Genomic DNA, 23931 nt, shown 5'->3' on the forward strand with positions numbered 1-23931 from the left:
TAAGACTAGAAAAAAATTTACAAAACAAGGGTCCAGGGAAAAGTCATTGACATTTCAGAATTAGTCACATGTTTTAGACAGAAATACAAGCTGGTCAGTATTTTCAAGGAGCAGACATCTCTGGCTCCATTAAATGGGTTGTTAGGTAAATGCAGTTCTGGTTACTGGGCAACTCTTGTGAACTTAACCATTTAGCTGCATTTATCATCCTTTCATTCAAGAATGGCTTAGCATGGTTTATCCACTCAAGACTTATTTTCCTGACAGCTTTGTTACTGAAGCTTTTTGTTAATAAATTTATGTCATCTGGTCTTATCTCTCTTCTTGCAAGACCAAAACACAAGCATTCACACACACACACACACACACACACACACACACACACACACACACAAACATGCCTATATGAATGCAGTTTCCCCCAAACAGAATCTTTTGGCCCAGCTTCTATAGAGAAAAAAGCTGGCAAACAGCATCCCAGAGTTTGTTCACACCTTTATTGTACCATCTGGGCTCCCAGTTAAAAGCCTCTTCTCACTTGGATCTAAGGCCATGGTGCTGATTTCTGCATTACCATGACAACCCGTAAACTGTTTGATTTTCTGCCCGGTGTCTATCATCCAGAAGGAGACAGTAGATTCTGTATCAGAACTTATAACCTGCAATGAAATGAAATTGGGAAGGAATTCAATATGTACCAGCAATTGCATATATTCACCAGAACAGATAAGCAGATGCCATGTATTTTTGGTGTCAACATCCCACAAGGAAATTCGAGTTTGAGGTAAAAAGGATTTTTTTAATGGATAATACTCTAAATGAGGGGCAGCATGACATAGCTCACAGACAACTACTTTGGAGTTCAGAAGACCTGAGTTGAAGTTGACCCTGAATAAGTTACATGATCTTGTGGTGCCCAAGCAGCTCTCAAATAATGAAATAATATTTGAATTTTTATAGTATTTTTTAAAGTTTTTAAATTATAGGTAATATATGTAAAATATATAATTGCATTTAGTCTTCAGAACAACCTATGGAGGTGCTTTTGTTAGCCCCATTTTACAGTTGAGGACAGAGGTAACCAGAGATTGAATGTCTTGCCCAGGTTCATATTTCTAATAAATGTCAGAAGCAGTATTTGAACTGAAGCCTCCAAGTCTAGCACTTTATTTTCCATCCACTAAACCACCTATCTGTCTAAGACTATAAGGTGAATCATTGGCAGAGGAGTTTTCTAAACCACAAATTTCCTGTGCCAAAGAAATCACAAATTCAGGGCACAAAATGGTTAACATAGACAGTAAAGTACATGATTACTGCTTACTACCTGTTTTGATTTGGAATTTTAATTTTTCTGCCTTGATTTATTCTTCTGTAAAACATGAAGCATTGGAATGAAATATCTATAAGGTCTCATTTCTAAATCTATGATCCTGTGAGGAGGCAGCATTTTAGGAAGAAGATAAAAGTCCTAAACTTCAGAAAACTCCTTATCAGAAAAGAAAAGAAGTTTCCCTATGTACCCTTCATCCTGGCAACTAGAGGACACTCTAGAATAGCAGGTTATTGAATATATCTCATCAGATAAATCTTCCCCATTTGGATCACAAAGTTGATCTATTGGATAATGGAACTCTGGTATGACTCACTCTAAAATGAGGGAAGAAACTGAGCCAGTCTGCTAAGTATCTGTCACCTTCAGTTTAGTCTTCAGCAAATGAAACTATCCAATCCATCATGAGAAGAGGCCCATTCCCACCAAATGTCATAGTTACTGCCTTAAATGCTGACAAGGCCCTAAAATACCTGCTACCTCCTATTCTCTCCAGGTAATATATTTTTTTGACTAAAACATGATTATGGATGGGTCAATAAAAAACAAAAAGTGTAGGAAGGTTAGATATAAATCTATGTAGGACCCACAAATAGGAAATCAAGATGCCCAGCTCAGTGTACTAGGAGACAAATGGGAAGAGAGAAAATTAACAAACGGGGGCCTCAGACAGCAAGGTTGGCACTGGTTAGATAATAATAGCTGGCATTAATGTAGCACTTTCTAGATATCAAACTATGTGTTCCGTCACTTTAATTGTGACCAACTCTTTGTGATCTTATTTGGGTTTTTCTTGGGAGAGATATTAGAGTGGCTGTAGCATCTGCAGCATTTTACAGGAGAGAAAACTGAGGAAAATAAAGTTGTTTGATTTTCCCAGGGTTACACAGCTAATAAGTATCTGAGGCTAGATTTAAACTCAGGAAAATGAGTCTTCCTGACCTCTATCTATCGTGCTACCCAGCTACCTAGGCTACCTTACAAATATCATCTCCTAATAACCCTAAGAGGTATTATTATGTCCATTTTACAAATAAGGAAACTGAGACAAAAAGAGGGTAAGTGACTTGCCTTGCGTCAATCAGTTGGTAAGTGTCTGATCTGGCCAGATTTGAACTTTGGTCTTCCTGACCTAGTACTCTATCCACTGTACCACCTAGCTACCTCTAATAAGAGAAAATTTAATGGGAATCACTATCAAGGTCAACATTTCTATAAAACATTCTATAACCACTGATATAATTACCAAATGTGGAAACAACTATAAAGTCTGGTGTCTGGCGCAAGGTGCTACTAAGTATATGTTATTATTATAACCATCATTATTATTGTTATCCACTAAATAATTTGTATTTATTCTTACTTTAGCCCATGATTTTTATCCATGTGAGAAATTCCTGGAATGGAAACTCTGTACTGAAATAAAATTTCACATTATCATTATAATCATCCATAAGAATGTTTCTCAAATGGGATTATTGTGATGTGCAATTATCAGACTTTCTTTCAATATATAAGCAAAGGCGGAATCTTTCATTTTTAGATTACAGTTAATCACTGTCTTTTTCATCCCTCGTCCTCTGAAATGATCAATCAACAACTCAAATTTCTAACCCTTGTAGCCAATATTGTAGGTCTAAAATTGGTACAACTTAGAGATCCTCTTGTCCCAAATTTTACCTATGAGAGAACTTAGGCTCACAAATGTTAAGTGGCTCATCTAAGATCATATAGGCAGAGTCAATATTTGAACTCATTTCTCATGATTTTTCATTTTTCCATATGCAGTCACATTCTCCATTACCACTTGTAAAATATCCCCAGTGCAGATTTTCAGAGGAATATCTGATGAAAGACAGTATGGAATGGTGGATAGAGAAGTGTAGTCAGGAAAATCTGGGATCATATCCCAGCTTAGAAGCTCACTGTGTAACTGGGTTGTTAATTTTTGTGAGCCTTAGTTTCCTCATAGGGTTTTGGTAAAGGTTAGATGAGCTCTCTTACATAAAACCTTTTACAAGTCTCAAAATAAGTGTAAATATGGATATCAGAGAAAGCCAGCAACCAAAAAGTTCAGATTTAAGAGACTAAATCATTAGAACAAAGATTTAGAGTTGGCATGGATATTAGAAATGAGATTGTCTAAGCCTCTCATTTTACCGATGAGGAAACTGAGGTAATGTATAGAGGGTTAGGTCACACAGATAACAAGCAATAGAGCTGGGATTCAAATGCAAGAGATACACTTGAGATTATATTGGTATTCGTATCATAGAATTGTTTGGGAATTATGAACAGCTTTTTTTTTTTTTTTTTTTTTTTAAATAGAGAAAGCTGTGAGAAGATAGCATCCTGTGCCGGTGAATGACAGTCTTGATCTTAATCTTCAGAAGGCTGGATCCCGGGTGTCACTATCCAGGGTCCTGAAGAGTCAGGAGTTCACAAGTGGAACATGAACTGAGCCAAATAAAGTGAGACCAAGTCACAAAGAGATGTCCTTCATGTACAAAGGGCTAACAACATCTCCTCAACTCCAAAGTCACAGTTGCCCCCTCTAACCTTTTCTTTTTTCCCGCAAAATAGACATCTGAGCATGCAAGGCAGCTCCTGACTTGTCATCACTTCCCACTTCATAGTCCTCTGTGAAACTTCATTTCTTACATTCCTTACTCACACATTCAATGGTTTCAGTCAATAACTAGAAGATAAATATGTTGCCTCAATTATTCTAAGAATACTTAATAATAATGATATTGGGAATTTATGAAAATTTTAAAGTTCATACAATTTTTACCTGCCTAATTGTATTCAAACTTCACAATAACTAGGTTTAGTAGCTATGAAAATATTCAAATAAATTGAAGATCTCATCAATGTGGTGGTTGTTTCCAATGATATAGACAGATTACCACCCCCATGTGTCTGCCCATCACAAAATGACTCTCATCTATATGAATGTGACAAAATGAATCAACTTTCATTGATTTCTCCTGATAATATAAGCAGAGCGCTTCAGCTATTAACCTATTACCCTCCCACTCACCCATTCTCACTATATGTCCACTCAAGGGTGAGGTGGAACCTGCTCTAATTGTTTCATGGAAGTCAATTGTTCAGTTTCCAAGGTGAGCATTTGAATGTTGATAATCAGTAAACACTAAAAATAAGGTTTTAATGTATTGTTTTGTTTTAATAAAACATTTGTTAACATTGGATTAGACTTAAGAAAGAGATAGAAAAGATTAATAATGTGGAATAAATGCAAAAGTATTTCATGAATATATTTTTTTTCAGAGAGAAGTTTGTTAAACAATTACCACTAAGGCCTACAATCCCTAAGCTAATGTTTTTTTTTTCAATTATACATTTCTTTGATGAGATCCTAACCAGCTATTTGATCCAGTGGATAGGGCACTGGGTTGGAGGCAAAAAGACCTGACCTCAATTACTGCTTCAGACAATTATTAGCTTTGTGACCCTGGGCAAGTCACATAATCTGACTTACTTTTCCCACTTGCCAAAGGAGGATAACAATTATTATCTCATAAGCAACTAAGTGGTGCAGTGGATAAAGCACTGGGTTCAGAATAGGAATAAATCTGAGTTCAAACCCAGCCTCAGATATTCACCTCTATAACAATGAGCAAATTGTCAATGTCCTCAACCATAAAATGGGAATAATAATAGCATTTTCCTTCTAGAGTTCTTGTGAGGATCAAATGAAATAATATTTGTAAAGGTACTTAACACAGTACCTGGTATATAGCAGATGCTATATAAATGCTTAATTCCTTCCCTTCCCATAGGGCTACTGTTAGCATTAATTGAAATTGTGTACTACATATAAAACAATACATAAATGTTAGCTGGTATCCTTATATTTCATTTTGGTTCTTCTTCAGTCTGTCCAAACATACCATATATCACTCAATTGCCTTCTGCACGCTACTTATTTTTCATTCTTTTGAGATTGTACTGTTAATGACACAAATATACAGCAACTCTAGGAGATGGGTATTTAAAAGATGGACCTTTGTATCTGGAATAGTTTAGCAAGATAAAAGGAGCTTTGCAATTTCCCAGAAGACAAACCAGTCAATTTACATCCTCCTTTCTAATTCTAAATCTAATTCCTTATCCATTTGGAGAAGGTGTCCAAAGTAGAAGCCTGGTGGTGAGTTCTGAATATAATTCATCCAGGTTAAGGATTCTTGACCTTTTCTATGTAATGGACCAGCTTCTTGGGTAGTCTGATGAATCCTATAAACTTCCTTCTCAGGGTAATATTTATAAATGGGCAAAATAATATACTGAAGTACAAATGAAAGCCAATATACCAAAATGCAATTAACAGATTCTCTCTTTCTTTCTTTCTTTCTTTCTTTCTCTCTCTCTCTCTCTCTCTCTCTCTCTCTCTCTATATATATATATATATATATATATATATATATATATATATTTTATATGTGTGTATGTGTGTGTGTATAAAATTTAGTTTACATACCCCAGATTAAGAGCCCCAAGTCCAGCTCTATATCATGTTTTGGACAATAGAAATTCTTTAATAGTTACTGATGTGCTTTACTTTATTTATACTGTGATGTCATCGGTGCAGGGAAGAAACTTGTCAACTTATACAGATCAACAAATTTTTCCTCCTATATGAACTCTGAGTAGCCTGGGGCACTGAAAAGTTGACCAGCTTGAGATCACACAATGTATGTTACATAGCAGATATGTAGGAAATTCTTATTTTATCAAAGTTAAAATCCTCCTATTCTAGATGAGAAAACTGACACTTGGAGATATAAAGTAAACATCAGAACTGGCAGGATTTTAATACATGTCTTCCAGGACTAAAGCTACTAATCACCATGTCATTCTGCCTCTGGTCAAGGAGACCAAATGGTGAGATTATTAGAAGTCCTGCATTCACTACCTGGCTCCAACAAATCTTAGCAACATTATTATATATTACTCACTTGCATACATACTTTGGTGTAATCAGACCAGCCTTCCTCTTCTTCATAAATGGTACATCATTTCCTGACTTTAAGCCCTTTTAATTGGCTATCCTGAAAGCTGCAAACAGCCCCCCACCTCCTTCCTTCTCTCTCTCAGAATCCCTAATTTTATTTAAAAATTAATGCAAGAATCATCTTCTACATGAAGCCTTCTTTGATGGATCTAAAGGCTAACACCTTTCTCACAAAATTACTTTGCATTTGTTTTGTATAAACTTTGTAAATCATTTATGGATATATGTTTTCCCCTTGACTAGATTGTATGCTCTTTAGGGCAAGATACTTTCTTTTTGTGTGTGTCTTCGAATGACCAGAACCTGAGACAGTGCCTGTCATGTAAGAATTGCTTAATGACTGTTTGTCTTTAATTAGACATCCATTTTGCTTTACCTTTTATCATATGAGCAAATACATCCTGCAAATGATTGAAAATTAAGTAGACATTTGTCTTAAAATCAGATACACTTGATAGAACATTCCATCTATGTGATCTTTAGCAAGTCACTTAATCTCAAAGACCCTTTGTTCCTTCACCCACAAAATAGGCATAATAATATTTTAGTTATCTACATCACTAATTGTTGAAAGAGCATTTAAATTCGTTGAAATTGTTGAAAGATATGTCATCATACACAGACTTGGAGTAAGGAAAATATGAGTTTGAATCCTACCTCAGTTATTTATTAGCTGAGCAAGTCATGTAACTTTTTTCAGCCTTAGTTTCCTCATCTGTAAAATGGAAATTGTAAAAGTGCCTCCTTCATAAGGTTGTTGTAAAGATCAAATGAGATTGCTAGTGGAAATTTCTTCAAAAACATTAAAGTACTGTATAAATGCTAGCTATTATTATTATTAAGGAATTTATTAGCTTTAAGGCACGGGAAAATATAAATGATTGTTATTTTTATTAGCATTCTAATAATCCCAGGTTGATTTTCTAAGTGTTCCCTGAGTGAAGAAGAGAAGACAGAAATAGCATTAGTAGAAGTCATCAACCACAAATTGCTCAGCTCATCATTCTTAATTACCATCACCAGTATCATGTGGGCTTCTGGGTTATTTCAGACACCATCATTTGAAACACAATATTTCCTCTACAGCCATTTCAGAAAAACAGTTTAAAGTTATGTCTCACAGTAAGAGTGAGGTGAATGGAATAGTAATTTCCAGAATGTACGAAGAGACAAGTGATTGAGATCATTCGAGTCACAAACCTAGTTGGTTTGTAAATCTGCTCATGAAAATCCCATTTCTAATAGCAATCCCTATTCCTATAACAATTTACAGCTATAAACGTATCATGTAAATTAGAAATTTCTTCCAAATTGTCAAAAGCTGATGAAGTTGAACCCTCTGATTCAGTTATGAAGTTATGAAGCAGAAACACTGAACTTGTTATCTACCCTATATAAACAACTATAATAAAATAAATGCATTATAGAATTAGAATCTTAGGGTTAGAAAGGACCCTTTCAAAAAGGCAGCTCATTCCCCACTGGAAAAGCATTCCTTCAGTAACAGAGGCAGTGTGGTCCATTAGTAAGAGAAACATATCTGAAGGAACTGGATTCAAATCCCACTTTTGCTTTTTGCTATCTACATGAGCTTGTGCAAGGATCTTCAGGACTTCATTTCCTCGTCTCTACAATAAGGAAATGGGACTGAATGGTCTTTAATATCCCTTCTATCACTAAATCTATGACTCTTGACAAGGGTCATCCAGCCACCACATGATTTCCAAGTGTGGAAAAGCTCACTCTACTTGTAATAAGCTCTCTTGGTCTTTACTTGCTCTTCTCTGAAACTAATACCAGCTGACTTTAATTCTGCTCTTTGAGGCAAGGAGAATAAGACTAAACTCTATTTCTAGGTCCTGCTTTTCAAATATTTGAAGACAGCATGTTATGCTCAAGTCATCTTTTCACTGATTGCTAACATTTATATACCATCTACTATATATGTAAGGCACTGTGCTAAGTGCTCTATAATTATTGTTTTATTAGGTCTTCACAGAAACCCTGGGAGGTAGAATCTTTTTCACTTTACAGATGAGGAAACTGAGGCAAACATAAGTTAAGTGACTTGCCAAGGATCACAGCTAGTATGTGATTTGAACTGTGCTACCTATCAATTTCTCTAATCCCTCCATCAATATGATCACACACCTCCAGCCCCAAACCTACCATGTTCAAGTTTGTCCATAGGAGTACTACTGAGGTTTTAGCAATCTTTTCCACACTCCTATGTATGTAGATTCTATTTTTTATGAACATCTGAGTATCTCTCAATTCCCCCCCCCCCACCAAAAAAAAAAGTCTTCTTTAAGAATCTGACTCAAAGTTGGCTCATTAGAACAGTCTCCAGGGCAAGTGAACTACTCTGATGGAGGTTTTCAGCTGTTAATGCCAGCCAGGTGTTTCCTCATCCTTTCCCCAACAGCTCATTTGGCTGCTGTAGCTGCAAGAGCAAGCTTTTCCAGTGCAGAAAAAAGCTAAAAAAGAAATGTGGCTCCTTTGCAGAAGATTCCTAAGGGTTTCCTATACTTTTCTTTACAGGAAGGTGTAAGGGAACAATTCTATCTGGAAATAAAGAAAAGAGGAAGGAAAATAATAGATGGATTGTTTTGTTTGACTATGCTCAGTGCAGTGATTGTGATGAATACTCACTGGGGTCCAAAATGAAATAATAAAGTCTACAGGCAAGGTGTTTTGAAAAAAAAAATCCTGCAGTAGAGAGAAAATATAAAAAAATATTCAAGCAAAAGAGAAGACTGAAGAACACTGATGGGGATGAGAGAGGGGGGAAAGCCAGGAGTGAGAAATTCAATCAATCAGGTCACAAGGATTTATTGAATTCCTCCTTACTGGGCACTGTGGTGAAGAAAGGAGCAGAATAATGCACTTGGTATTTTGCAGAGCTGGGTCCCTAGAATTAAAGACAGAAAACCAGAGTTCAAAGAGCAGCTATTCTACTTATTAAGTGGACAAGTTTTCTCCTTTGCAGACAGAAAGGAGTTGGAATCCCCAACTGTACTCAAGGCTTAAATTAAATCCATATTTTGCATAACACCATTCTTGATTCTTCCCATTGTTAGTACCTTTCTCTCCCCATATCATTAACTCCCAGCCATTCTATAAATTAAAAAAATATATATATCTCAGCTCTCAGCATTTTCTCTGGCTTTCCCCTTATTTAGAATGCTCTCTCGATTCCACCTACTGACCTCTCTGGCTTCCTTTTAAGTTTCAGCTAAAATCCCACTTTCTACAGGAAGCCTTCTCTACCTCCTCTTTATTCTATTGTCTTTTCTCGGTTATTTTCTGCTTATCGTGTCTATATTTTATTTGTACCTATTTGTTTGCATATTCTCTACCCATTGGACTGTAAGTTCCTTGAAGGCAGGGATTTTTGTGCCTCTGTATCCCCAATGCTTAGCACAGGTCTAGTACATAATAGATGCTTAATAAATGTTTATTGATTAATGATATTTATTTTGTATTTACTTATCTGTATGTATACCATTTCCCCCTCCTATTCCTGCACCCCTAGAATATAAGCTCCTTGTGGTCAGGAAGGATTCATTTTCATCTTTGCATCAAAAGTCCCTACACAGTGCCTGGCACATAGTAGACAGTGGATAATTATTTGTTAAATAAATACCTACATTATATCAAAGGTCTTTTACATTTCTAAATATGATTTCTGCCATCATACTCTTTTTAAGCTGCCTCATGAGAGACACAATGTTTTCAAAAGAAATGCAAATGTTTAACAACCATATAAAAATGCCCTAGAATGAATAATAAAAATGCAAATCAAAATAATTCAGAGGTTTCACCTCACATGTATTATATACTGGAAAAAGATGATAAAAGTTGGAAAGCTTCAAAACTATAAATTGTAAAACAAGTAAAAAGGAAGTTATACAAACACACTATTAATAAAGAATGAATTGGTCCTGTTTTTGGACCATGAAGAAACATTTCTTCACGTTCTCAAATATAGTCAATGTGGTGATTTTTTGCTGTTTTATATATATAGATATAGAGATTGATTCTTCCCAATATCAGATATAGATATATATCTATCTATATAGCTAGATATATATCTATATCTATATCTATATATATACACACATCCATACATACAATATATATATATATACAATATTTATATTTATACATATACATATACACACATATGTGTGTGCCCCCATGTGTGTATACATAGAAATGAACATATATGCATGTTTTATTATAGACATAGGTGAAATGGCAGAGGGGCTAAAGCTTGGGCCTGGAGTCAGGAAGATTCAGCCTAAGAGAAGTTAGCCTCAGGCACTTACTAGCTGTGTGACTTTAAATAAGTCACTTAGCCCTCTTTGTTTCAGTATGTTTAGCTGTAAAATGAAGTAGAGAAGGAAATGACAAACTACTGCAATATCTTTACCAATAAAATCCCAAATGGGAATCACAAAGGATCATACCCAATTAAAATCACTGGACAACAAACAAACATATATACATATATGTGGATGTATGTATGTGTGTGTGTATATATATATATGTATACACATATACACGTACATAAATATGTGCTACAAGACATTTAGCTAAGAAAAATATGAGGCAACAGCTTGCAGGAATGGTCAAAGTTTTTTGTTTTTAATTTTGGATAGAGAGACATGGATGTGTTTGTGGGCAGCAGAAAGGAGCCAATAAAGAGGGAGAGATTGAAGATTTAAGAGAGAAGGGGCAATCTACTTTGACATTCTGTGAATCTACAATTCTCAAAAGCTTAGATCTGTAAAGGTCCGAAAGCAAGGGAAGGAAATAGTTAAATGATTAAAAGGCAAAATAATTCAACAAATATGAAATGATTTTTGATGACAAAGATAGGCATTTGGGGCTTTTCATTCACACATGCTAAATGCTGTCAGAAAGCTATCTGTTATACTTGTAGCCCTTGACTCTGCTCTTTTCAGAAGTAATCTCTAGGGGCCCGAGTTAAATCACACACATTCTTCTACCCACTCCTCATCCCAACAGTTAAATACAGCTGAAATGAATCTAGTTATAATTAATATCACAGGCAAGTCTTGAAATGGAAGCTCAACACATTAAGTGCCTGTGATTTCTTCCACTATCAAATTACAATTTAGAATAGTTTATAGTCTGAGAGAGCTCCCTAAAACATATTAAAATGTACTAGTAAACATTAGAGGCAAGATTTGAACCGAAGGTGTTTTTTTTTTCAACTCCAACCCTCTATTCATCATTCTATGTTGCTTCTTAATCTAGAATAAAGAATCTAGAATAAAGGGGAAGAAAAGTCATTAAAAAGGGTAAAATGTAACCTGAGGGAAAGGTTATGAAATGCACAGTCACACAGCCAGGATTTGTCATAGGAAAAACTTGAACCCAGGTCTTCCGGGCTGACTCTTTAACCACTACATTGTTATGTCTCTCATACCTCATTGATTAGATATTAATTGTTTACACCTACTTATTTGTTTTCTTATTTTAAGTATAGAAATAAGGGATGAAGGAAGGAGAGAGAGAGGAAGGATAGAAGGAAGGAAAGAAGGAGGGAAGCAAAGAGGGAGAGAGGGAAGGAAGGGAAAGAAGAAAGGAAGGAGAAAGAAAGGGAAGGGAAGCAGGTAGACAAAGAGGTAGAGAGGGAAGTAACGGAGAGAGGGAGGATGGAGGAAGGAAAGAAGGAAGGAAGGAAAAGAGGGAGAGAGGGAAAAAGAAAGGGAGGGAGAGAGGGAGGAAGAAAGGGAGGGAGAATGGGAGAAAGGGAGGAAGGGAAGAAGGAAGGGAGAGAGGAAGAAAGGGAGGGAGGAAGGGAAGGAGGAAGGAGAGAGAGAAGGAAGGAGGGAGGAAGAAATAGAGGGAAGGAAGGAGAGAGGGAAGGAATGGAAGAAAGCAGGGATAGAGAGAGGGAAAGAGGAAGGGAGAAAAGAAAGGAAGAAAGGAAGGAAAGGAAGGAAAGCAAGTAGACAAAGAGGGAGAGGGAAAAGTAAGGGAGGGAGAGAGAGAGAGGAAGAGGAGGGAAGAAAGGAAAGAAGGAAAGAGAGGAGGAGGAAAGGAAGGAAAGAAGGAAGGAAGGAAGGAAGGGAATATCAGAAGAGAGAGGGAGGGAGGAGGGAAAGGAGGAAGAGAGAAAGGAATGGAAGAATAAGGAAGAAAAGAAGGTAGAGGGAAAAGGGAAGTAAGAAGGGAGAGAGGGAGGAGAAAGGAGAGAAGGAAGAGAGGGGGAGGGAAAAAGGAAGAGAAGAAGGAAGAAAGGAAAGATTATGTGTTTACTATGTACTAAGTACTGTGCTAAATAAACACTAAAGATATAAGTACAAGCAAACAAGGCAGACCCTGCTCCAAAAAGGTTATATTCTAAAGGGAAGACAATATATAAAGTTGGAAGAACATAGAAAAGGTTCACATGAATATAGAAATAGCTATAGTGTGTGGTAACTTGGGCTCCAGACCAGATAGGTCAAAGGCTCACATATAAGAGCCCAGAGTCCCAGAAGCCAGTGGTCCAGCTTGTAGGGAGAGAAGGATGAGGACAACCAGAATGCAAACAGCGGGTTTAGAAATGGCTAGAAAGTATGTTAGCCTGAAATACAGAACAAATGTGGCTTTGCTCCAGGAAGGGGGGAGGTGGTTCTCTCTTCCCATATTCCCTTATTCACTCTTCCCATATCCCTTCACTATATCACATTACTATATAATCTGATCATCTCTATAACATTTTTATTTGGGAAAGTGGATAATCACTTGTTAGATACATTAGTGGGAATTTTGTTTTCATGTATGGATTGTGGACTAGTCAGCTACCAACTTCCAACTCTCTATTTCCTTTCATATGTGTGTATATGTATGTTTGTTTCTGTGTCTATATACGCATATGTATTTATAATATGTATATATCCCCAATACTTGTATAGTGCTTATAAAAGATTCCTTTTATATTCCTTTAGGACTTTCTAAAGTCCTGCTGGTAGCTTGATTCATTGATCTCAGAGCCTATCCTTATCTCTATCGCCAATTGGCGATCATCCCTCCCTACCATTGCTCAGTACAATTGCCCCCTTGATTGGACTGTCTCTTTTTGCTATGGATGCTCCCCATTCCCCACAGTGGTTTTATTGTTATTGTTTTAACTTTTTTGTCCTGTGTTACAACATCACTAGCTACAGCTCTGCCTATAGCTGTTATGTCTCACTGTCCAATATTATCTCATGGAAGGCCATTGTAGCTTGAAGCCGATTGATCAATTAATCCATCAGATGCCCGACTGTCTCAGCCTCTGTCCCCTTTCACACCTTTGCAGATCTCAATTAGCACAGTGTTTATTATTGAGAAAATATACATGTCCTGGTGGCCACTGGGGAGGTAAATTAACAAGTTGCTTACCCGAAGTTCAACAAAACATTTGCAATGAAACGGATCCCTGCAGATGGAACTCAGAATAGATTGATTCTGAAAAGATTTTTTATCTCCTGGTATGAAAGGAAAACAGCATTTGAAACCTACGTGACAAACGCCTCATTAGAGGCAACATGACATTCTACAGCTTGTGCTTTCACCAAAATGCTCATTTCCACACAAGCTCCAAGGCTTTTGCAGAAAAATCAATGGGAGGGGGGACAATTTCCTAATTTAATTGCCTACACGCTGGATATTTGTTTTGTGCCTAGCTCTTGCTTTGCTGCTGCAGTCAGACCAGGAATAACTTTCTGCTTTAAAGCAAAAGGGGTCCTATTACTGTTCTCTGCAACTCCTTGAATTGCCCTATGATCTAGCTCCATTGTCCCCTTCCTGAGTTTTCTTTCCATCAGCAAAGGAAAGCTTTACTTCTGTGCCCTCCTCACAAAAGTCCATCACTGAGGCACTTCCCTCTCTCTAGCATCACTGCTTCTTCATTGAGATGCAGGTAACGCCCGAGTACCAAAGGCTGCAGTGCACCATTAAAGTGCTGGGAAGACAAACAGCTCTCAGGCTGCATACCAAGTGGCGTTGCATTTAACTGCATCATTTTATTAGGAATGCACCCAGCTCTGCCACTGGGAGCCACTTGTGTGAAATATGCCAGGAGAATAGATCCTAGCTAATTATGGCACATGCATATTTCAGAGGTTGCCTTCCTCCGGATGCAGTAGTGTGGTACCCATAAAAGGACGTTTGAGAGCCAGATCTTGCTTGTAACTGGGCAATAGTCAGATAAGCTGGGAAGACAGAGAAGTTTGGTACATTTCACTTTGGGTTGTTTTCCTTTTGCTGCCATAGTTTTTAAGTAATTATATCAGTGCTGGTGTGAGTATTTGCCGAAAGGCAAGTCACTACCTACATCCAGCTGAATGCAGACACCATCACAGGACAGCAAACTTGCATTTAAGAATTTCTTTCCCATAATTCCCATTGCTTTTCTTCATCCCCATCTCCCTGAGCTTAAAAATGGCCTTACAGCAACTTAGAGACTTGAATTCTTTAATAATAGTCACTAGTATTTACATAGCACTTAGTAATGGAATAGATAAATGGATAAAAATGCTTTTAAAACAATAAAGTGCTATATAATTGTCTATTAATATTATTACTTAAAGTAGGAGAAGGAGAAAAAGTAGAGGAGGTGGAGGAAGAGAAGAAAGAGAGGAGGCAGTCGCATGATGTTTCAAAATCTTATTACATGATAATTTTATTATATATTAAAAAGAATGGCAAGTTGTATATAATAGAATTGCAATTTCATGCCAGTTTCAGAAACTATTTTCTAGTCTATTTGGTTATGAAAATGATTGTCTTATTTCTTAAGCTCAGAATAAAATAATTTGAATTAAATTTTAAAATAAATCACAAAAGCATTTTTTAAAAATGTAATGAAGTAGAGAAAGTTGACTTGGAATCAAAGTTAAGTTCAAACCCTTTCTTTCCAAAGAAAGAACAATATTGGCTAAGTGATCCTGGGTGAGTCATTTAACTTTTCAGTGCCCTCAAGCAACTCTCTAAGACCATCAAGTGCAGACAAGTCTTTTGTCTAAAAATAGTTTCCTCATAAGGAGTTACCTGTGAATTTGCACATCCAAAGAACTGTTCCCTCCCCCCCAAAAAAATATTTGCAAAATGCTTTACAGATATTATCTCATTTTATCCTCACAACTCTATCAGGTTTGTATTATGTGATGAGTTCATTTCTTCATCCCATGTATTATTTTCCACTCTTCCTTCAAAATAATCCCGCAATTATTTATTGTATATGTATGTATACATCATATATGTGTGTGTGTGTGTGTATGTATATACATACACACATATAGTGTCTTCTCAAATAGAATATAATCTCCTCTAAGGTGAAACCTATTTCACCTTTATCTTTGTATAATCAGTACCTAGAATAGCAACTGGCACACAGTAGGTGCTTATTACATTTCTATTGATTGATTCTTTTTTTTCTCTTTTTACCAGTAAAGCCCTTGAAACTCAAGGACCTTATGACTTGCCCATTGTCACTTTTCTAGAAGCAGAGCCTGGAATTGAACCCATGTAATTTTTCTCCCTATAACTAAATACAGTGGTTTTTCCAATATGTCTAACCATCTCTTTTAAGTCCCTTACGGCTTGGGATACACACACACACACACACACACAGATAGATAGAAAAAGAAAGAGAAAGAGAGAGAAAAGCACTATTACCTGCTTGAAGACTGAGTTGTATAGCACACAAGTGACTGGTTTTTCATGACTTGTGACCTTTTTGCTGGTCTCATTTTTCATCACCAAAAATGTTAGCTGGTTATTGAAGGCAATAAAAAGCCGACCGTGAGCTTCATCAAAGTGGAAGAGACATTTGAACTCTTGACTCTTTGTAAAAGGACAAGTCATCCTTTGAATAGAGAGCTGATGTTGGATATCCCAGAGTCTCAACACCTAGATGAACAGTGAGAAAAGAATAGTGAAAAATAATTACCAGGTCACTGAACTGACAACAATCCATCATCCCAATCCATTCTATAGTACCATGGATAGGGAAAGAGTATGAAACTGATTTTACCAACATAGAGAACTCTTGATAACGATAATTCTTCTATCAATGGACCTTCTCTGCAACTTACAGTCATAATAAATATGTACCCTCAGTATTTTCTACTACTGGTATTGAACTAACAACAAAGACTTGTTAAAAGCTTAAGACCATGGGCTTATTCAGCTAGAAGTAGAAGAAACTTGAGAGATCATCTAGTCCATTCCTATTATTACATAGTTAAGGAAACTAGAATCTAAAGAAGTGAATTTAATAATAGATATGGACCTTAGATCCAGGTTTTTTTATTCCAAATATAGCCTTTCTTTCTGCCATACCTATTTAGCAATGGATAATATGCTATATGCTTAAAAAAAACAACTATGTTGTTTGGGACCCACAAATGAAAAAATCCCTGCCTGTAAGTGTATTACATGTATTATAAATATAGCCTTTTCTTTAAAAAGACGGTCCTTTCTAGTTCACCAAATTTGATTCAAGTCAACGCTTGTTAACATATGTAAAATGTTTAAGTGAAGGTCAAAATTAGAATCAAATTTAGGTCAAAACTAGAGTCAAGTTTAGGGTTACCCGCTGTGCTAAAGAACTGGGACTACAAAAACAAGGATGAAACAGTCTCCTCCATCAAGGAGCTTGCTTACATTCCACTAAAAGTTTTCATTATATCCCTGCCACCAAGCACAGTGCATGGAACACAGGAAGTACTTGATTAGTACTATTTGATTGATTGATTTAAATATTGGGCTTTCACTTATCTGATCCCTCCTTCCTTCTATCTAAGATACTGGCCAGTTCACATCAGGACTCTTTCCCTTAAAACAAATTATGCTTCAGATAGACATGGAACAAGTATAGAATTAGCAATAGCAGAAAGGATAAAAACCTGGATTCTAATTCTACCTATAACACTTAAATTTTCATATGCACATAAGAAAATTATTTTATCTCTATGCATCTTGGGCATCTTTCTAGGACTTCTTTAAATCATCAAGGGGTTTGATTAATGAGAAAGAGAAGGTTTCCATACTGGAATTTCCCCAAACTGAAAAAAATCACAAATCTTTTGCTGATCTGGACATCAGTCAATTAACAAGCATTCATTAAGCACTTCCTCTGTTCCAAGTATTATGCTATAGGCATTAGGACTCTGAACATATGGATTAAGATGTGAAACAGAACCCATTCTCAAATCCTCCCTTTCCTACTGGGAAAAGAACCCTTAGACATATGGGGATGTACAAAGTAATACAAGACAACTTGAGGTGATGGGCACTAATGGGAGGGGGGTTGTTAGGAAAAAAAAAAACTTTACTTTGCATGTAAGATGAGCTTTGAAGGAAACTAAATATTCTAAGGTAAAGAGGGAATACATTCCAGACATTGTGAGACAGGCTGTGCAGAAGTCCAGATACAGATGGTAGAATATTGTATGAAAAAAAAAAACAGAAAAAAGTTAATTTGGACCAAAGAGCCAGTCCACTATTATGTATTAAGCATTTCTTATTAAACATTATTATAAACATTAAATTCTAGGCACTGTGCTAAGCACTTAGAATACAAAGAAAAGCAAAACTGAATTCTCAAGGAATTAAGTCTAATGGGGAGACAACATGAAGAACAATGAATTAACAAAATATATACAGATGGAAATGATAGTAATCTTGGAATGAAAGCACTAAGATTAAGGACAGTGGGGAAAGGCTTCTTGCAGAAGATACAACTCTAGTGGATGCTTGAAAAAAAAAAGTCAGGAAAGCTAGTAGACAGAGATGAGGATGAAAGATTTACAGACAAGGAGATAATCAGTAGAAATGCATCCAAAGCTATGTTCCTGAGGCAAGTAGGTCTTGAAGATCACAAGATGGGAAACTAATTATTCAAGCGGTGCCCATCCATAAGAATCATAATAGCATGGAACCCTAGATGGTATAATGAATAGACAGGTGAATTTAGAATCTAAATTTAAATTCTGCCCAGATACTTGTTAGTTATATGACCTTAGGCAAGTAATAATCTCTCTAAGCCTGTTTTTTATCATCTGTAAAATGGAGATGGTAATAATAGTTTGCTTACCAGAAGCTCAACTTATGACATATGTCAAAATTTTGCAGATCTAAAAGTGCTATAAAAATGGTAGTGTTTTATTTGGAAGGGAATGTAGAGGGTATCTTCATACCAAACTAAGGATGCCCTTTAAAAGAGTCCTAAAAATTGGTCATTCAGCTTTTTTTCTAAAATCCTCTACTAAGGGAGAAACAACTGCCTTCCAATCTGCTTTTGCAAAGCTCTGATTGGTAGAAAGTTTTACCTTACACTTAGAAGTAATTTTTCTCTCTCTGACTTCCACCCAGTACTCCAGGTTTCACCCCCTGTGGTCAAGCAAAGCAAGTCTAATATTTCTTTGCCATGGCAGCTTTTCAAATATTTAAAGGAAGCTAAACTCACCCTGAGGCATCTCTCCTCAAGGATAGATGACTCTGATTTCTTTAATCAATCATCCTATTTCAGGGTCTGAAAGTCCTGCACCATCCTTTGTTGCCATCCTTGGGACTCTATCCAGTTTGCCAAAGTTTTTCATAAATGTTGAACACAAAATAGGATGTGATTTTCCAAAAGTTTTGTCAACAGAAGAGACTACAGTGAGACTTCCCCCTCCCTCATTCTGAACATGACAATTCTCTTTCTCTTTTTTGTCAAACATTTCTGTTTTACATTTTATTTTTCCCAGTTACATATAAAACAATTTTAAACATTTGTCTTTAAAACTTCGAGTTACAGATTTTTCTCCCTTCCTTCCTATACATCCCACCCCCATTGAGAAGCAAACTTTTCATAAAAGTCATGTTACAAAAGAAAATATATCCCCCCTCCTCCTCCCAAAAAATCCCTCAAGAAAAATAAAGTTAAAAGTATGCTTCAGTCTTTATTCACACACATTCAGTTCTTCCTCTAGGTATAATAGCATTTTTTATCATAAGTCTTTCAGAGTAGTCTTGGATCATTGTATTGTTGAGAATTGCAAAGTCATTCACAGCCAATCATCCCACAACATTGCTCTTATATTTTACACAGTACAGTGAGCTTTGCATGAGTTCAAGGAGGATTTTCCAAGTTTTCCTGAGAGGTCCTGCTCATCATTTCCCATAGAACAATAATATTCCATCAGAATCACACCTTACAATTTATTCAAGACATTCCTCAATTGAATGGTGATTCCCTCAATTTCCAAATTTTTGCTTTGAGAAAATTGCTTCTAGAAGTACTTTTGTACACATAGGTCTTTACACTTTTTAAATCTCTTTTGGGATATATGCCTGGGCATATATGATATTGTATATAATGGTATTGTTAGATCAAAAGGTATTCATAATTTTATAGCCCTTTGAGCATAGTTCCAAAGTACTCTCCAAAGTGGCTAAATCACTTTAAATTTCACCAATGATGCATTAATATCTTTTCCTCAGTTTCTATTCAACATTTTTCATTTCTCCCTTCTGGCCCATTAATCAATCTAATAGGTATGAGGTGATACCTCAGTATTGTTTTAATTTACAGTTCTCCAATCAATAGTGAGAGCATTTTTTTTCTTTTTTATTCTATAAGTAGTTTGATTCTCATCTGAGAACTATTCATATCCTTTGATCACATCAATTGTAGAAGATGGTTTTTATATAAATTTGACTCAGTTCCATATACACTTGAAAAATGAGGTCTTCATCAGAGAAACTTGCTCCAATTTTTTTCGCTCCCCTTAGCTCCCTCCCTCACTCTCCTTCTCTCCCTCTCTCGCTCCCTCCATGGCTCCGACCCTCACTCCCTGCCTCACTCTCTTCCTCGCTCCTTCCCTCACTCTCTTCCTCACTCCCGCCCTCGCTCCCTACCTCCCTTCCTCTCTTCCCCACGCTACTGCTCACTTCCCTGCACGCTTCCACACACTTGCTCCCTGCCTAGCTCCCTCCCTCTCTCACTCTCTCCCTCACTCTCTCCCACGTTCCCTCCCTCGCTCTCTTCCTTGCTCCCTACCTCCCTTCCTCTCTCCCCCGCATGCTCCTGCTCACTCCCCTGTGCGCTACCCTCCTTGCTCCCTCCCTCTCTCCCTCTCTCAATCCCTCTCTTCCTCCTTCCTTCTCTCTTTCCCTCCCTCCCTTCCTCCCTCCCTAGCTCCCTCCCTCTCTCGCTCTCTCCCTCACTCTCTCCCACATTTCCTCCCTCGCTCTCTTCCTCACTCCCTCCCTCACTCTCTTCCACCTTCCCTCTCTCCCTCCCTTCCTCCCTCCTTCTTTCTCTCCCTCCCTGTCTTGTTCCCTCCCTCCCTCATTCTCTCCCTTGCTCCCTCCCTTGTTTGCTCTCCCCCTTGCTCCCTCCCTTGCTCCCTCCTCTCCCCTCTCCCTCTCTCCACCTCTCCTCCTCTCTCCTCCTTCTCTCTCCCTTGCTCCTTCCCTCGCTCCCTCCCTCGTTCCCTCCCCTCCTTGTTCCTTCCTTCCCTCTCTCTCTTTCTCCCTCCCTCCCTCTCTCCCTCGCTCCCTTGCTTACTCCCTCACTCCCTCCCTTCCTTGCCCCTTCTTTCCCTCTCTCTCTCTCTCGCTCTCTCTTCCTCGCCCCTTCTGTCCCTCTATCCCTCCCTCCATCTCTCTCTCCCTCCTTCTCTCCATCTCTCTCTCCCTCCCTTTTTCCCTTGCTCCCTTCCTTGCATCCTCCCTTGCTCCCCCTCACTCCCTCCCTCGCTCCGCCCTGCTCCCTCCCTCGCTCCCTCCCTCACGCCCCCTCACTCCCCTTAATTTTATTTTTATATATTATTCCTTCATATTCAACTCATTTCTTTCATATATCTATATATATTGCTTCTAACTTCCCTAATAATGAGAAAGTTCTAATGAGTTACAAGTATCTCCTCCCATGTAAGAATATGAGCAGATAAACCTTAATAAGTCTCTATGAGTTCCCTTTCCTGATCACTCTCTTATCCTTTTACCAAGATCTGTATTTAAAGTCAATTTTTAATTCAGATCTTTTCTTTTCATCACTTATATTTGAAATTCCTATATTTTGCTAAATATTCACATTTCCCCCTGAGGGATTATACTCAGTTTTACTGGGTAGATGATTTTTGTTGTAATCTTAGCTCCATTGCTCTCTGGAATATCATATTCCAAGCCCTCTGATCCTCTAATATGGAAGCTGTTGAATTTTCTGCTATTCTGCTCGTGGCTCCACTATACTCGAATTGATTCTTTCTGGATGTTTGAAATATTTTTTCTCAGTCTGGAAGTTCTAGAATTTGACTATAATATTTCTGGGAGTTTTCATCTGGGGATCTCTTTCAGTAAGTAATAAGTGGCTTTCAATTTCTATTTTGCCCTCTGGTTCTAGAACATCAAGACAGTTTTCCTTGATAATCTCTTGAAAGATGATGTACAGGCTCTTTTTTAATCACGACTTTCAGGTAGACCAATAATTTTTTAATTCTCTTTCCAAGACAGTTGTTTTTTCCAATGAGATATTTCATATTATTTTTTCTTTTTCCCATTATTTTGGTTTTGTTTTATTGTTTCTAGATTTCTTACAAAATTATTAGCTTCTATTTGATCAAATCTCATTTTTTAGTAATTTCTTCAGTAAACTTTTGCACCTCTTTTCATTTGCCCAATTTCACTTTTTAAGGTGTTCTTCCATTAGCTTCTTGTATTTCCTTTTCTATCATTCTCATTTCTCTTCCCAATTTCTCCTTTACCTCTTTTAATTGACTTCCAAAATCACTTTTGAGGTCTTCCATGACCTAAGACCAATTCTTATTTTACTTGGAGACTTTGGATGTAGGAGCTTTGATTTTGGTTTTTTTTTTTTCTGTGTGTTTTGAACTTCCTTGTCACCGTAGTAATTTTCAATGACCAGCATCTTTTTCTGTTATTTATTTATTTTTCCAGTGTATTACTAGGCTTTTAATACTTTATCAAAGTAGGACTCTGTTTCCAGAGAAGAGAGTGCAATGTTCCCAGCTTCAGGGAGTTTGTATAGCTGTTTTCAGAGATCCTTTTGGTGAACTATAAGTTTTCAGTTCTTCAAAGGTGGTTTGATCCAAAGAGATCCTTGTGCTTTGGTTTGTAAGTGACTATAAGCACTCCTCTCTGCCCTAGATCCGTGAGGAGGGTCCCTGATCCACTCTGGCTGTAAACTCTAGTGTGTTAGTGCTCCTCCTTGCCCTTGGAACTGTGCACAAGGGTTATGTCCTGGATCTGCGTATGGCCAAAACAATAGAGTCCTTTCTCAGTGCTAGTAAAGAGACTTCCTTCTGACAAGCTGTTCAACCCTCCTACTGTCTGTGGACTGAGACCTTAAGAAGTCAACACTGCTTCCCCCTGCCATCACTGCTGCCATTGCCTCCACTACCATAGCTGCTGCTGCAGCCTCTGCTAATTTAGGGATTTCCAAAATGTCTACTTTATATTTAGTTTTGCTGAGTATACTACGAATCTGGCCTTGTTTTATTGTTTTGCTGATTGTCTATACCTGAGAAAGTAACAAATAACTTATCAACAGATTAAACTGAAAATGATATTATATTGCCTTTTTTTCCGAGAGCCAATTGTTAAATATATATTAGCAGACATCTGAATGTAGAAATAATTCCAGAGTTAGAGGCAAAAGACAATGTCACATCTAACATTTTTTAACATGAGCAAGTAAATTCCACTTTCTGAAATCTCAGTTTTCTCATCTAAAAAATGAGAATAATAACATTTTCATATCTACCCTATAGTTTTTTGTGTGGCTCAAATAATTCATATCAAATGGTTTGTACATCTTAAAACTCTATTATAATGGTAATCATTATTGAAATAATTAATATATTCAGATAATATGGGTAAAGAGTGAGGGAGTAAGGAAAACCTAGGTTCAGGTCCCATCTTTTATATATATCAGTTGCATTACTACAGGCAAGTCATTTAAAATCTATATGTTGCCAGTAAACCTTTAAGAATTTAAGTTGCAGAGTTAACATTGAATTGTATTGACAAGGTAGTTGCCCTCCTGAGAATGAAATCATCTATACCAAGGAAATCCCAGGTCTAGCACTCCCCCCACCAATCCAATACTTTTGTTCTTATCATTGCCGTTCACTCTTTTCAATTGTGGCAGACACTTTGTAACGTAATTTGGGATTTTCTGGGCAGAGATATTGGAGTGGTTTGTCATTCAGAAAACTGAGTCAAATGGGATTAAGTGATTTTCGCAGGGTCACACAGCTAGTAAGTATCTGAGGTCACATTTGAACTCAGGAAGATGAATCTTTCTGATTCCAAGCCCAGTGTTCTATCCATTGCATCAGCTAGCTGCCCCAAATCCAAAATTACCTCTATTGATTACTTTATGTACACTGTTAGAAGTATATCGCAAACTATAAAGTGCTATATAATGCTAATGACATTTTTTATTGTTTATAACTGAAACCTTTATTCTAGATGTGGGCTGATCAACACAGAGTCCAGTTAGACAAGATTCCCTCCAAGTAGTTTCATGACAGCTTTGGTT

At 37.1% G+C, this 23931-nt stretch overlaps 1 protein-coding gene across 1 annotated transcript in view; it reads right to left on the reverse strand.

Annotated features, from left to right (window-relative positions):
* The window catches only part of WDR49 (WD repeat domain 49), a 138285-nt gene that overhangs the window by 67013 nt on the left and 47341 nt on the right, over window positions 1-23931 (reverse strand). The window contains exons 6-7 of the mRNA XM_031961115.1: window positions 16053-16286; window positions 495-659 (exon numbers count right to left, since the gene is read on the reverse strand). Coding sequence (XP_031816975.1) covers window positions 495-659; window positions 16053-16286 — 399 coding nt within the window. The remainder of the gene's footprint in view (window positions 1-494; window positions 660-16052; window positions 16287-23931) is intronic.

The sequence above is a fragment of the Sarcophilus harrisii genome, chromosome 3 (assembly GCF_902635505.1).
Source record: "Sarcophilus harrisii chromosome 3, mSarHar1.11, whole genome shotgun sequence".
Taxonomy (NCBI): Eukaryota; Metazoa; Chordata; class Mammalia; order Dasyuromorphia; family Dasyuridae; genus Sarcophilus; species Sarcophilus harrisii.